Source organism: Henckelia pumila, chromosome 1 (genome assembly GCF_033568475.1).
Source record: "Henckelia pumila isolate YLH828 chromosome 1, ASM3356847v2, whole genome shotgun sequence".
Lineage (NCBI taxonomy): Eukaryota > Viridiplantae > Streptophyta > Magnoliopsida > Lamiales > Gesneriaceae > Henckelia > Henckelia pumila.
The window spans coordinates 13,771,484-13,787,195 of NC_133120.1; the positions used below are offsets into that span (position 1 = coordinate 13,771,484).

Genomic DNA, 15,712 nt, shown 5'->3' on the forward strand with positions numbered 1-15,712 from the left:
TTGTTGAACTCCAGAACTCCTGTTTTAAATGGAGGAATCAAGTTTGTAACGCATGTTTATGTTTCGGAGTATTGTATGGCTTGATGTTCTTGTTTTTGGTGATTCTAGAACCGGAGCAGCCAGGGAGGCGCCCCGCGCATCCTAGCGCGCGCCCGTGCGCCTGCGCCCTTTTTCGGGCACGGCGTCATGCGCGGCCGCGCCTTGAAAAGGCGCGGCCGCGCGGGCCCTTTAAAAAAAATGTGTTGGCTTTTAATGCTTGCTTATTTTAATTACTCCTTTAATTGATGTTTAGAACCGAGGTCTCACAATTCTATTGTATTGGGTTTATACACTGTTCGATCTGGTTGTATAATATTTGGGTATTTACAGATTTCTTTCCTTGGGATTGTATAATGTTTATAGTTTCTGCAGTTTAATTTTGATTACTGTTTTGATTAAGTTAATTGCATGTCTATGTTCTGTTTAGTAGATGATCTCGGTAAGGGTCACTACACGCCTCGACACTGATCAATTGGGTGACGGCCTCCACACTTAATGCATGATGCTCCTGAAAACCCTGAATTCTGCCCAGAACTGAACTGTCTAGAGCCACTGGAACTCGATGTACTTCTCTCAGACAATTAAAATTGCTTCCCCTTTGGTCTATACTGATCTCGCCTGTTTTTGCCATTGTTAACTCCCTCAACCCTCTGAGATGGATTTGACTGCTGAGAAGGTTGGTACTGATACTGGCACTGCTGAGGCTGAAACTGAACAGGCTGATTCTGAAAATATCTCTGCTGCTGCTGAGGAGCTATCTGATTTCCTCGCTGCATCAAAAGTCCAGCTTTGGCTCCCTTTTCCTGATCCATAGCATCTGCGAAGTTGTTGGGTCTCCTGGTATTGACCAAAGTGAAAATATCAGGATTCAAGTCGTTGATGAAATGATCGGCCTTGGCTTCTTCATTGTCTGCGATGTGAGGTGCGAACCTCAAGAGACTGTCAAACTTGTTCACATAATCCTCGATGCTCAAGTTCCCTTGCTACAAATTCTCAAATTCGGCACCCTTTTCCTTTCGGTACGACACATGGAAGAATCGCTTGTAGAACTCAATCTTGAATAAACTCCAAGTGACAACGGTGCCTCAATTCTCATTTGCTCTCTTGGTTGAAGTCCAACAATTCTTAACAACTCCCTATAGCTGGTGTATGACTAACCTGATTCTGCGGTCATCGCTATAGTCTAGAGAATCAAAGAGCTGATCAATGTCCTCTAGCCAAATTTCACAATCAACGGAGTTCACGGTACCCATCAAGGTAGGTGGTCGGAACGATCAAAATCTCTTCAACAGAGTCTCCATAGGGGTCGCGGTTGCATCAAACTGATCCACTTCAATACTACCTTGATAATTTGGAGGAGTTACTACTGGTTGCGAATTCTCAATAGAAGGAGGTACCAAAGGTGCTTGATTCCTTCTCACAGATCGTCGAGGTGCCATCTGGTATCAAAGGGTTAGGGCACAATATCTCAAACTCAATCTCAATCTCATAACCTCGGTGTCCAAAACTCTGCTCTGAGTATTCATGAATCTCAAGGATATACGAGAACAGATAATAGCACAAATACAGAAAAATATCACGTAATTCATGCTTTATAAATTAAATAAAAAATCATGTAATTCAATTAATTCAAGAATCAATAAAGCATGCTCGAACGTATTTAAAATAATCATTTAAATAAAACAATCACATGCGAGAATTCAATTCCTGCAGACTCGAACTACCCCGCTTACTATAGTTCAATTCCAAGAATCTTATGGCTCTGATACCACTTAATGTGAGACCCCGTTTCTAATCTTCCAAGCTCGAATAATAAACTACAATCGAACACAAAGAGCCAAGGGAATGAATCAAAATTTTTTTTTAAACAAGCATTGCGCCCGCGCAAGCTATCGCCTCGCGCGCGCAGAGGCTAAGAGGCCAGAAGCCTCGCGGGATGCTCGTGCGCGTGCGCGATATGAGGCGTGCCCGCGCGTAGGCCAAATGGGCAGAACAGTGCAGGAACCTGGAAAATCAATCCAAAGGCAACTCAAATCAATTCTAAACTCAAGAACATATACATATCAATATTTAGAATATACAATATTCAAAGTTCTGCCCAAAATACAATAATAAGTTCGACTATAGGGTTCATTCGACTAATCAAAATAATAAAAGTCCAAAAGATACAACCCTACGACACACGGTGTCTCACTTTTATCATTCTCACCCCGAGCTAACCCAGACGACTCGGTCCAGCTCCTGATCCTCCTGTTGTCAAGTACACATACAAACAAAAACAACAACCGGATAACCCGGTTAGATATTTAATTCCTTAGTAAAAGAGACAGGCATACAATATCAATTAAACACCTCATATTGAAATGTATTAATCATCAATAAATCAAATGAGGGTGGATGTATGCATGATTTCAAAACATCGGGATTATAAAGTCAGATAATAGAAATATCAATCGGTACTCGGTTGGGATCCCGGGGTCAAGTCATTGCAAACAACCCATAACACACTCATGCATCGCCCGCCGGTCCGACTCCTTGCTCTTCTTCATGCCCGACATTGAACTCATTGACATATGAATAAATGTCATCCTCATTACCTGCATCATTCAAGTATAGTGAGTCTAAAGACTCAGCAAGAGTAAGCAGTAAAAATCATGAGATTTCAATAATCATTTAAACTTAACATAACATAACATAAGCTTATCATTTGGTGACGAATTATGCGAAATTGTGGCAACCGTCATAATGGGCACATTTATCTTTTCTTGTTAATCAACAATCATATGGCATTACGCCTCGTAACATTTGTTCTTTCATTTTCGGAGGCCCCTCCGAAGCTCATCCCGGAGGACCTAACCCGTACATTGAGCCGTATTTGGGAGGGCCCCTCCGAACCCAAACCGGAGTACCGTTCCCGTATTGCCACCACAAAGACACATAAGACATCAAAATATTTTCATGCATCAACATATTATATCTTCATAATCCAACATAACATTATTCATTCATGCTTCATCATTATTCATTTCATCAACAAATCATTTCATTCATCATGAAGCATCATTGAAACATCATAATTTCCATCTTATCTTTTGTTTCATGAACATAAAACTTTACTCGATAACTTCATGCATGTAATAAATGATAAAAATCATACTTTCATATTGAACATAGTTTTCATGAAAGAAACTTAGACATGTACATGCATCACATAACGTAATCGGTCCACGTAAGTCGTTCTTTTCGTTCTTGACTTAAAACTTGAAACTTTTTGCATAGAAACTCTTAAATATATTTTAGAAGCCTTAAAATATCATAAACAGGAATTAAGGACTCAAAAATCAAAACTTAAGAAAAATAATTCGAAGCTACAGCGCTCCAGCGCTAGAAGAGAGGCGCTGGGGCGCTATACTTGTGCATTGTCAGCTCTGCTGCACTGCAGTGGCTATGCCTTCACACTGATATTTAGAGTTCTTGCACAACGTGGTAAACATATTTTAGCACTTGATCTAAGATTTCAAATTCCGAAACCCTCACCTTAATTGGATATTTCAGTAAAAAGTTATGCTTATTCTCCCGAGATGTGTCACTGCCGAAAATTCAAACCACTTGACACACTTCGGGGCGATTTTGGCCAATCTTATAAAATGATTTTGACAAAACTCAAAGCATGAAAGTTGTAGCTATATGAGATATCTTTCAAATACAATTGGCCTCATCTCATTTGGATTAATAAAATAGACTTAATCCACAAAATTGCAACAAGTGTTGCTAATCCGAGACAACCCAACACATGCAACGCTTCAAAGCTTTAACTAAAACTAACTCAACACTTCAAAGTTTAACACACACCTTAAAAATCAGTCCTTTCCCAACTCTAAACCATAAGAATCTATCATCACACATTATTTATCAAGAATTTCACAAGAACGACTTACATATCACGATGTCATAAACCTCATGCTTTTATGCTTCTCAAATCTTTAAAATCATGCATAAAACTCATCAACACACATCATTTCTTATCAAAATAGATATATCTTGAATGGTGGTTTAAAATTCTTTAATAACTTGCCTTGAATGGAGGAGGAGTTGATCCGGAACTTCGGAGACGAGCTAAACCTTGGACGAACTAAAAACTGGTACCAAAAACTCACTTGAATCTTGAAGGATTTGATGAAGGAGATGATGAATAATGAGGGGGAGGAGAAAAATGTGTAAGGGAGATGAGGATAATGAAGAAGTCTGATAGAATATATCAAGGAAATCACTAACATGTAGGGTATAAGGTTGTTAAGTGTAGTTTTCATAATTAATGCACATCGTGTATTGATTGCTTAAAATGCAGTCAAAGAAACACATCTCGACTCGTCTGATAAAAATGCTATCTTTTGACTCGTTTATAAAAAATGTAACAATATCATACTTAAAATACTCGTAAAAATGTACTTTATTATCTTGTTCCTAGTTTAGCCTCGTCCCGCGAGTCCAGAATCGAACTCTACCTGGAATCATTTACTTAATAAAAATTGTTAAATGTAAGATAAATATAATCATGAAATCATAATCATTAAATCATAACTTAAACAATTTAAGGCATAAAATCCTTAAAAATTTATGTTTAAATAATCGTGAGCAAGTTTAATGGATTTTTGGACTTTACAATTTTACCCTCCTTAAAAGAATTTTGTCCTCGAAATTCGACTTACCAAATACTTCTGGGTATCGGCTACGCATATCTTGTTCGGTCTCCCAAGTAGCCTCTTCCACTAATTGATTGCGCCATAAGACCTTTACCATCTTGATCTCTTTGTTTCTCAGCTTTCGGACTTGTGTATCCAAAATTTGGATAGGTATTTCTTCATAAGACAAGTCTGGTTTCCATAGAACTGGCTCGTGGCGAATGACATGGGAAGGATTTGAGATATACTTTCTCAACATTGTGATATGGAATACGTTATGTACACCTTCCAAGTTTGGAGGCAATGCTACTCGGTAAGCTCTTGTTCCAACCTTGTCTAGGATCTCGAAAGGTCCTATATATCTTGGGCTCAACTTTTCCTTCATCCCAAATCTTAAGACTCCTTTCCAAGGTGAAACCTTCAAAAACACGTGATCACCTACTTGGAACTCCAACTCTCTACGCCTCCGATCGGCATAGCTTTTCTGACGGCTCTGTGCTGTCAACATCCTGTCTCTAATTTTTGCTATCATATCAACTGTTTGTTGCACTATTTCTGGTCCCAACACAGCTCTCTCTCCAATCTCATCCCAATGTAGAGGAGTCCTACACTTTCTTCCATACAAAGCCTCATAAGGAGCCATTCCAATAGTAGCTTGATAACTATTGTTGTAGGTGAAATCCACTAAAGGCAACTTCGATTCCCAATTTCCTCCAAAGTCAATCATTCAAGCCCTGAGTAAATCCTCCAGTATTTGAATTACTCGTTCAGATTGTCCATCTGTTTGTGGGTGAAAAGCTGTACTAAAAGCTAGCTTTGTTCCCAATCCATGATGTAAACTCTTCCAAAAGTTTGAAGTGAACCTAGGATCCCTATCAGAGACTATCCTTGCTGGAACTCCATGAAATCTAACTACCTCTCGAATATATAACTCTGTATATTGATTCATCAAGAAGTTGTTTCTAACTGGTAAGAAGTGAGCTGACTTTTTCAACCTGTCAACTATTATCCATATTGAATTCATTCTTCGTTGTGTAATTGGTAGCCCAATCACAAAGTCCATTGTAACATCTTCCCATTTCCAAGTGGGAATATGTAATGGTTTCAGAAGTCCTGCTGGCCTTTGATGTTCAACTTTCACCTGTTGACATGTAAAACATTCGCTAACAAACTTAATGATGTCTTTCTTCATACCTGGCCACCAGTATAGCATCTGTAAATCCTTGAACATCTTTGTACTCCCTGGATGAATAGAATATGGTAACGTGTGAGCCTCAGTCATCACATCTTCTGTAGTACCCCGTAACCAAAATTGGTAATTAAGAGATTAATTATGTTAATTAAACCAATTTGGTATCTGAAGGATCGGAAGCTCCGAAGGTGAGATCGGAAGCTCCTATCAGGATCGGAAGCTCCGGTGCAGGATCAGAAGCTCCGATCGATATTACGTCATGCATGACGTGTGGCAGGATCGGAAACTCCGATCGGGATCGGAAGCTCCGATCGGGATCGGAAGCTCCGATCGCCCTATCCGAAGTCAACCAGTGATATTTTGACATGTGGCAGATAAGGATGTTCGGAAGCTCCGATGGCAGGATCGGACGTTCCGATCAAGGATCGGAAGTTCCGATCGAGGATCGGAGGTTCCAATCGATGCCTATAAATATAAGGTCCGAGGCATTCATTTCTTGCCAATTCTGAATTCTCTCCTTCGCCCTCGTGGTCCTATTTAAGGGCTTTGAGTACTCTTATTTTAGAGTTGGAGTAGGGTATTTGTTTTAGTATAGTCAGACAGTGTCTGACATAGTAGCGGAGCAGTGCTCGTGTTGTAGAGCCGTGTTCGAGGCTGTGGATTCGCAGCAGGGGAGTGCCCTAGTTGCGGGATAGTCGCCATCAGTGGGCTGACGACGGACGCAGGTATAGCTATGGTCTCCTTAAATTATTTAGGAGTATGCAATGGCTTAGTTAAGGCTTTTAGCGCTTATTGAATGATGCATGGGTATTTGCATTGTAGACTTGATGATAGGCTTGGAACATAGAGTGGGACTACTAGGACTGCCTTAGAAAGGTACGTAAGTACTGACTGAGATTGTCAGCGGATATACATGCTTATATGTTGCATTTATGTGTTTGCATGTTATTATTGTTATGCGGCATGTGCATATCATCTTGTGCATGTACATCTGTATATCTTTCGAGATGAGCCAGTTAGGGTTGCTCAGCCCTGTTAGGACGCTTGATATCGAGTACCCTTAGGTACTGATACCTCGAGGACTCCGCGGTCCGCGTTCGGGATTCGGGAATGAGTGGTCGCACACAGTGGTTAGCTACCCCGATGTGACGAGCTTATATCCCAGGCGCCAGTTTGAGCAGTTTGTATACAGTTATCCCAGATATGGATACCCGGTCATTTGCATGCATCATATTTTTATGTTTATCCGTGCTTTCGTATTGAGCTTAGAGCTCACGTCCAGTATTTTCTGTGTATCTGGATACCCTATTCGATGGGGCAGGTATAGGTGCAGGATTGAGCACCAGGAGCCTGGAGTAGCCAGTGACCTTGAAGACAGCAGAATTAGCTGTAGGTTTTATTTAAAGTAATTCGATTGGGTTGTATAAATCAAGTTTGATTAGCCGGTTGTATTCTGCCGGTCTACTTGTATTTAGTCTTCCGCAACAATTTGATTTAATGCATGCTTAATTATGCTCTTAACTCTGATTAGGTAGTGGATCCGGGTCGGGTCGCTAAATTTATGGTATCAGAGCAACTGCATGCAAGGGACTTAGGAAATTGATAATAAGACCTCTTGATTATCCTTGTAGGATTGATTGAGGCTAGCGAAAGAAGATTTGGTTCTTCAGTGCCAAGGTTTGCGGCAGAAGTTTTTACTATAAGGAATGCAACAGTGATGAGAACACCAGTAGTAGCATATCGATAGATAGACTGACTGCTGTGGACGGTTCATCATTCGATGCATTGGGATGTTGATCGAAGAACATATGGATTCCAGCCAGGGAAGACTGGAAGAGAAGATCGGTTATATCGCGTCAGATACCTCTGAGGGCTTTTTGGAACGAATGGTGTTTAGTAATCCATGTGGTTCCAGTCCTTGAAGATTCTCCACTCGTAGTTGGAGAGATTGTAAGATAGACCTTCACCAGAGAATGCCTTGAGTGCCTAAAGCATGACAGGTTTCGAGAGTGAGGTCTTTAACCTCGTGCAAAACATGGTTTTGCCGGTATGCTTGTATTGATGCTTTTGGTAGGCATACGGAAAACTTCATGTTCAAAAGCATGATTTAGATACAAGAAGAACGCTGATGGTAGATCGTGAGCAGAAGAAGTCAACTGACATGCACTGACGCAGAGCATAGCTGGTTAGCTATCACGTGCCATTTCTCCGGAGTTCTTCGTTGGAGAACAGGTAGAGAGACTTGGACGGAAGTATGCTTGTATCGATGCATGTGTCGATTGGAAGCTTCATGCTCAAGGAGTGAAGACAAGTTCGACGACTTTAAATACTGTATTGATGTATTTGTAAATAGTATTTCAGTTGTAATGAATCATCAGAAATTGGTTGTATCAGTTCAAGTTATTGGATGTACATTTTGTTGTATTTTGAATACAGTATGTATTACATGGGATTGTAATAAAGGAAATTGTACATAACTTGAAGGAATGATACATGTTTTACTTATTCAAAGATTCGTGTTTGATTACAAGTAATGTTACTAAGTTTGGCTTGGAATTAGTTGACTAATCAACTAGGATAGCTCATGGATTTTGAGTAAGTCAACGGTAACGGATTGACATGGGGTTAGTCTAGGTGTCTTCCTAAGGCTGACCTAATTAGTCGTTTGACTGAGTTAGTGTCATTGATGAGGTAATTCATCTGGGAGCATAGAAATATCGATCTTGTTTGGAAATTTTGAGTTTTTGTTCTAAGTTGTTTTCTTAGGACAGTAGTCTGATTGACCAGCATAGGTTGAGACTTCGTGATGATGGGATTTCATCGGGATACCAAGTTGGGTATATACCAAGAGTTGTGGACAGGGACCATGACTAGACATGATGGAGCGCGACCCTATTCCAGTGTTACTCTGGGAGTCTTTCGTACTTCGGAGAATGCCTGGAAGCCTTCGTGCTTCAGGATTTGGCGGTGGGAAGGCTACATAGTCTAGAGTTTTGGTAACAGTCACGACGGGGTATGACATTGGATTGGATGCCTGGTTAGGTGTCAGCGGTTTAGATATCATCTGACTATCGTCAGAGATATTGGCTTGCAGTTTTGTCACAAGGACCAGTCTTGGAGGGATTTTCCTTGACGAGTACGTACTCTGAACAGATAGTTTTAGTCTATTGGATACTGCTAGACTAGTGGATCTAGTCGGGGTTTGGATGCTCTTGTGATAGGGGCTATCCAGAAGTTTTGGTTTGTGAAATTCCTGAAACATTTGACTCGGAGATGAGTGGTTTTCAGCATTAATGGTTTCCTTCAGTGATAGATTATATCCGATGCTAAGGATTGTACATGACTATTTGAGGCATGAGGATAGCGTGATTCATGCCAGTGTACACTTGGTGGTGATTTCAGATGGGACACCGCGGCAAGTAAACTCAGTCTCGATTTGTTGCAGTCTTAGCAAGAGATATAGTTATCAGGAGCAAGTTTAGCGACAGTTGGTAGTGAGTCATTATCAATACGAGATTGGTACTGGTGACTACTAATAGCTATTGTCTGACTCTGTCAGAGATAGGTGAGTTGAATCAGCTGTGATTCTTTTGATTCCAAGTATTTGGGATATGCGGACACATGGCTGTGAGATCATGATTATTGATCGAGCCATGTGAGATTTCAAAGGACCAAGACCTGGCGGATGGTTGCCATATTTTGGTTGGTACTGACAAGTTGTGTGATAGTCACAACTTATCGACGATGTCGATTGGTTGAGCAGATCAGTAATTAAGATATCATGAACCGAGAGATACTTGGGACGATACTATAAGTCGTCGTGCTTATGAGTTTGGATCCTTTAAGTAAATGTCTCGGAACAGTAAAAAAATTATTTGCATTCAGGATTCTCGGGTGGTTTAGATTTTCGGAGTGCAGTCGTTTGGACTTTCAAGTTCGATAGATCACGGGAGGTAATTGCATGTTTTGACTTTGGTAAGTCATGGCTAGTTCGATAACTCGGGTAAAGTTATCAATGGTAAGAGAAGACGTAATTGATCTAAACATTGCTTGGTATTAGCAATGGTTGACCCAGTTTTGGAAATAGAATTGTTCCATGCTATTGGATTACAGTTTTGGGAAACTGTTAGCCAAAAACTTGTTTAGGCATTTCCAGCAGTTTTCTCGGAGGATTTTCGTTAAATTGTGATTCGACGAGTGTTGCGGAATTCAATGAGCATTAGCAGGCCGATATCAGTTCTTTGTTCGTGGGATGATACGACAGCTGAGACTGTGTTCAGAGTCTAGTGAGATTGTTGTCGGTGATTTCCCAGTACGTTCTGATGTGCTATGCCATTGAGGTGTTGGGATCGACCGAGATCTATCGGGTAAATTTGTTGGTTTACCGCATGTGTCATGGATTGCGCGAAGGGTTGAGGTGAACTAGTTTTGTTCATTTTGGTAGCAAGTCAAGTGTGACTTGGGATTGTTATCTATGGTTGGATAACCAGTGTTGCGAATTCAATTGATATCTCGAGTGACGAGATAGTGGTGATCTTTAATCTAGACTACTAATGTTGTAGATGTTGCGGTCCCATCTATGTGTTCAGCATTATAGCGGTGACATTCTTTGAGAATATTAGTCATCATCGAAGAAAATAAGTACGGAATGTAAGTCTGTCGATGCTAGGAACTTTCGGGATTGGTTGTTATCTGTGGCAGGACATCAAGTGGGAATCGATTGGTTAACACTTGTGGTTACCTCTGGGATTTGATGTCAGTGTTAGACCAGTGGAGATACAGGTTGGTTGTATCTGGCTTTCTCGTTAGTACGAACTGATTCTAGCAAGAGGGATAGTCGGTATCAAGTGGTATACTTCACGAGGAACTATCACTGCTAAGGTTTGCATGAACAATGGGTATTCGAAGAGCAGTCGAGAGCACTCTATTGATCGTAATGCTCGGTTATACATCCAAAAGATCGTTCTACTTCATGGCTGCCGGTGGGCATTGTCAGCGATCGAGACCCAGGTTTACTTCCATATTCTGGGGGAGTTTCCAGCGTGCTATGAGCACTGCTTTCAGTTTAAATACTGAATATCATCCAGAGACAGATGGTCAGATGTAGAGCGCTAATCATACCTTGGAGGACATGTTTTGGGCGTGTACTATGGATTTTTGGTTCAGTTTAGCCAAATCAGTTGTCATTGATTAAGTTCGCGTACAACAATAGGTACCATCGTAGCATTGGGAGGACACCTGTTGAGGCGTTGTACGGGCGACTTGTCGTACTCCATTCTTCTAGAAAGAAGTGGGGGAGACAGTATTTCTGAGAATGTCACTTTTTCGTAAGATTCTCAGATTTAGTCTTAAAGGCAAGTTGTCTCCCGGGTTTATCGGTCCGTTTGAGATCTCGGAGAACATTGGCGATTTCGCTTATCGACTAGCTTTGCCACCGCATCTTTCCAGTATTCACGACGTGTTCCACGTATCACTGTTGCGACGGTATGTGGCGGATGATTCTCATATTCTGCAGCGGTCTGAGGTTTAAGTGAGCAAGGATTTGACCTATGCTGAGAAACCTATTTGTATCCTGGATTATATGGATAAGGTTTTACGGAACAAAGTCATTCCTTTGGTGTTAGTTCAGTGGCAGCGCCGAGGCACTAAGGAAGCTACTTGGGAGCTTGAAGAAAGGATGCGTGAAGACCATTATGAGCTGTATTCGGTTGTAACGTTTGATTTGAATAAGGAATGTTTCTGTACCTTGTATTGCATTCGGTACTTAAGATCTATTTTCGAGGACGAAATATCTTAAGTGGGGGAGAATGTAGTACCCCGTAACCGAAATTGGTAATTAAGAGATTAATTATGTTAATTAAACCAATTTGGTATCTGAAGGATCGGAAGCTCCGAAGGTGAGATCGAAAGCTCCTATCAGGATCGGAAGCTCCGATGCAGGATCGGAAGCTCCGATCGATATTACTTCATGCATGACATGTGGCAGGATCGGAAGCTCCGATCGCCCTATCCGAAGTCAACCAGTGAGATTTTGACATGTGGCAGATAAGGATGTTCGGAAGCTCCGATGGCAGGATTGGACGTTCCGATCAAGGATCGGAGGTTCCGATCGATGCCTATAAATATAAGGTCTGAGGCATTCATTTCTTGCCAATTCCGAATTCTCTCCTTCGCCCTCGTGGTCCTATTTAAGGGCTTTGGGTACTCTTATTTTAGAGTTGGAGTAGGGTATTTGTTTTAGTATAGTCAGACAGTGTCTGACATAGTAGCGGAGCAGTGCTCGTGTTGTAGAGCCGTGTTCGAGGCTGTGGATTCGCAGCAGGGGAGTGCCCTAGTTGCGGGATAGTTGCCATTAGTGGGCTGACGACGGACGCAGGTATAGCTATGGTCTCCTTAAATTATTTAGGAGTATGCAATAGCTTAGTTAAGGCTTTTAGCGCTTATTGAATTATGCATGGGTATTTGCATTGTAGACTTGATGATAGGCTTGGAACATAGAGTGGGACTACTAGGACTGCCTTAGAAAGGTACGTAAGTACTGACTGAGATTGCCAGCGGATATACATGCTTATATGTTGCATTTATGTGTTTGCATGTTATTATTGTTATGCGGCATGTGCATATCATCTTGTGCATGTACATCTGTATATCTTTTGAGATGAGCCAGTTAGGGTTGCTCAGCCCTGTTAGGACGTTTGATATCGAGTACCCTTAGGTACTGATACCTCGAGGACTCCGCGGTCCGCGTTCGGGATTCGGGAATGAGTGGTCGCACACAGTGGTTAGCTACCCCGTTGTGACGAGCTTATATCCCAGGCCCCAGTTTGAGCAGTTTGTATACAGTTATCCCAGATATGGATACCCGGTCCTTTGCATGCATCATATTTTTATGTTTATCTGTGCTTTCGTATTGAGCTTAGAGCTCACGTCCAGTATTTTTTGTGTATTTGGATACCCTATTCGATGGGGCAGGTATAGGTGCAGGATTGAGCACCAGGAGCCTGGAGTAGCCAGTGACCTTGAAGACAGCAGAATTAGCTGTAGGTTTTATTTAAAGTAATTCGATTGGGTTGTATAAATCAAGTTTGATTAGCCGGTTGTATTCTGCCGGTCTACTTGTATTTAGTCTTCCGCAACAATTTGATTTAATGCATGCTTAATTATGCTCTTAACTCTGATTAGGTAGTGGATCCGGGTCGGGTTGCTACATCTTCCCTCAGTGAATTTACTGTTGGTACCCAAATTTGCCCTTTGTGATGCATGACCCCGTCCTTCACTGTATACAATGCACCCCTTTTTGCTTCATCTTTAAGTTTCCAAGTTAATAATTGCTGGTCTGAAGCCTGCCATGTTCGAATCTTGTCGAGCAAACTTGGAACCATTGTTAAGGTTGATAAGGCACAAACTTCCATTGGCTCAACTACTTCCAATCTGAGTCTTTCAAAATCTACAATCAACTCTTGTTGAGTTGTCATTCTATTCAAAGTTGCAGATTTACGACTCAAAGCATCTGCTACTACATTAGCTTTACTCGGATGGTAGCTAATGTCACAGTCATAATCTTTCACCAATTCGAGCCATCTTCTCTGCCTCATGTTCAACTCCTTCTGTGTGAAGAAGTACTTCAGACTTTTATGATCGGTGAAAATCTGACACTTATCACCATAAACGTAATGTCTCCACAGTTTCAGTTCGAAGACAACTGCTGCCAATTCGAGGTCATGGGTAGGGTAATTCTTTTCATGAATCTTCAACTGTCATGAAGCATATGCTATTACCTTTCCATCTTGCATCAAGACAGCCCCTAATCCACTCTTGGAAGCATCTGTATAAATTACGAATTGACCTGTGCCTTCTGGTATGGCTAGTACTGGTGATGTCATCAACTTTTTCTTCAAAACTAAAAAGCTTTTCTCACACTGATTAGACCATTCAAACTTCACACTTTTGCGAGTTAATGACGTTAGTGGCAGCGCTATCTTGGATAAATCCTGAATGAATCTCCTATAGTAACCCGCTAATCCCAATAAACTTCGTACCTCTGTAGCATTCTTTGGAGTAACCCAATTTTTAATTGCATCAATCTTTGCTGGATCAACCTCTATTCCCTTAGCCGAAACTAGGTGACCCAAAAATGCAATCTGTTCCAGCCAAAATTCACACTTACTGAACTTAGCAAACAATTGTTTTTCTTTCAGAACCTGCAAGACTGTAGTTAGATGCTGACGATGCTCATCGAAACTACGAGAGTAATTCAGTATGTCATCTATGAATACTATGACAAACTGATCCAAGAAAGGCTGGAACACTCTGTTCATAAGATCCATAAACACTGCCGATGCATTGGTAACTCCAAACGGCATGACTAAGAACTCGTAGTGGACATAACGAGTCCTGAAAGCCTTTTTAAGAATATCTTCATCTTTCACCTTCAATTGGTGATAACCTGATCTCAAATCGATCTTGGAGAACACTACTGCCCCTTGTAACTGATCAAACAAATCATCTATCCTTGGAAGTGGGTATTTGTTCTTCACTGTTACTCGATTCAGCTCTCTATAATCGATGCACAGTCTCATATACCCATCTTTCTTCTTGACAAACAATACCGGTGCACCCCAAGGCGATACACTCGTTCTAATAAAGCCTTTATTGAGTAGCTCTTGTAGTTGCTCCTTCAATTCATTCATTTCAGTCGGTGCTAACCTGTATGGTTCTTTGGAAACTGGTTGGGTTCCAGGCATTAGTTCAATTCCAAATTTTACCTCCCTAGCTGGAGGTAATCCTGCAATATCATCAGGAAATACTTCTAGGAAATCTCTCACTACTTCGACGTCTTCAAGTTTCGGTCGATGTAATTCTTGGTCGCAAGTGACACTTGCAAGGAAACCTGCACATCCTTTATTCAACAGTTGTCATGCCTTACCCACTGAAATTAAAAGAGATGAATTATGTTTCGGTGTGGCATGAAATAGAAACGGTTCTCCATCCTTAGTTTTCAAGGAAACCGTTCTCCGTTTACAGTCTATAGTAGCCTCGTATCGAGACAACCAATCCATCCCGAATATCACGTCAAAATCAGACATATTCAGGATAATAAGATCAGCAAGTAACTCGTGACTCTGCATTTGTACACTGCATCCTCTGATAATCAAATCACTACTCAATTCTTCCCTTGAAGGCAAGGATATACTAAATCCTGATATTGACTTATCCGGTACTAAACCCGATTTATTAACAAATTCAACAGATATGAATGAATGTGTAGCTCCAGTATCAATTAAGACATGAGCGGGATTACTGGAAACATTAATCATACCTGTAACTATAGTTGTATTTGGATCCACTTGATCATGTGCCATTGCAAAAACTCGTCATTTTACCGGTTCTTTGGATTGAGGGCAATCTTTTCGATAGTGCCTTGGCTTTTTGCAAAGGAAACATACTCCAGTCCCTGCCATGCATTGACCTGAGTGAAGTTTTCCACATTTTTGACAAGTTGTTGGTGCAATTGCCGGTTTTGGTGCTGGTAGAGCCAATTGTTTCTGCCCCTGAGGTCGAGGCTGCTGCTGTTGGTATGGTCGGTGTTGGGGTGGGGCTTGGTATGGTCTCTTTCTTATAGAACTTCCTTGTTGGTCCCGATTCTAATAACTAGATCTTTTTTCCTGTGACTCTCGGATACTGTCATTTCTGTCCTTTTCGAACAGCATGGCTTGATCCACCGCATCTTTGTAATTTTTCGCTCCACTTAGTCTAACATCCTTTCTGATGAAGGCATTCAATCCTTCTGTAAAATGTT

At 41.1% G+C, this 15,712-nt stretch overlaps 1 protein-coding gene across 1 annotated transcript; it reads right to left on the reverse strand.

Annotated features, from left to right (window-relative positions):
* Positions 1-4,698: 4,698 nt before the first annotated feature.
* LOC140859848 (uncharacterized) lies at positions 4,699-15,275 on the reverse strand. Its single transcript, XM_073262447.1, has 7 exons — positions 15,233-15,275; positions 14,936-15,133; positions 14,620-14,803; positions 13,953-14,154; positions 13,692-13,832; positions 5,717-5,862; positions 4,699-5,326 (listed from the first exon to the last, which is right to left on the reverse strand). The coding sequence occupies exons 1-7, from the start codon at positions 15,273-15,275 to the stop codon at positions 4,699-4,701; spliced, it is 1,542 nt and encodes a 513-aa protein (XP_073118548.1).
* Positions 15,276-15,712: the final 437 nt, after the last annotated feature.

Excerpts from the sequence above, each read along its gene's own strand:
- LOC140859848 (XM_073262447.1), bottom strand. The coding sequence starts at position 15,275 with ATGGCACATGATCAAGTGGATCCAAATACAACTATAGTTACAG. Across the intron at positions 5,863-13,691 it reads TCTTGATGCAAGATGGAAAG|GTGAAAGTTGAACATCAAAG; the intron begins GTAATAGCATAT and ends ACATGTCAACAG. Across the intron at positions 5,327-5,716 it reads ATATGGATAATAGTTGACAG|GACTCCTCTACATTGGGATG; the intron begins GTTGAAAAAGTC and ends AAGAAAGTGTAG.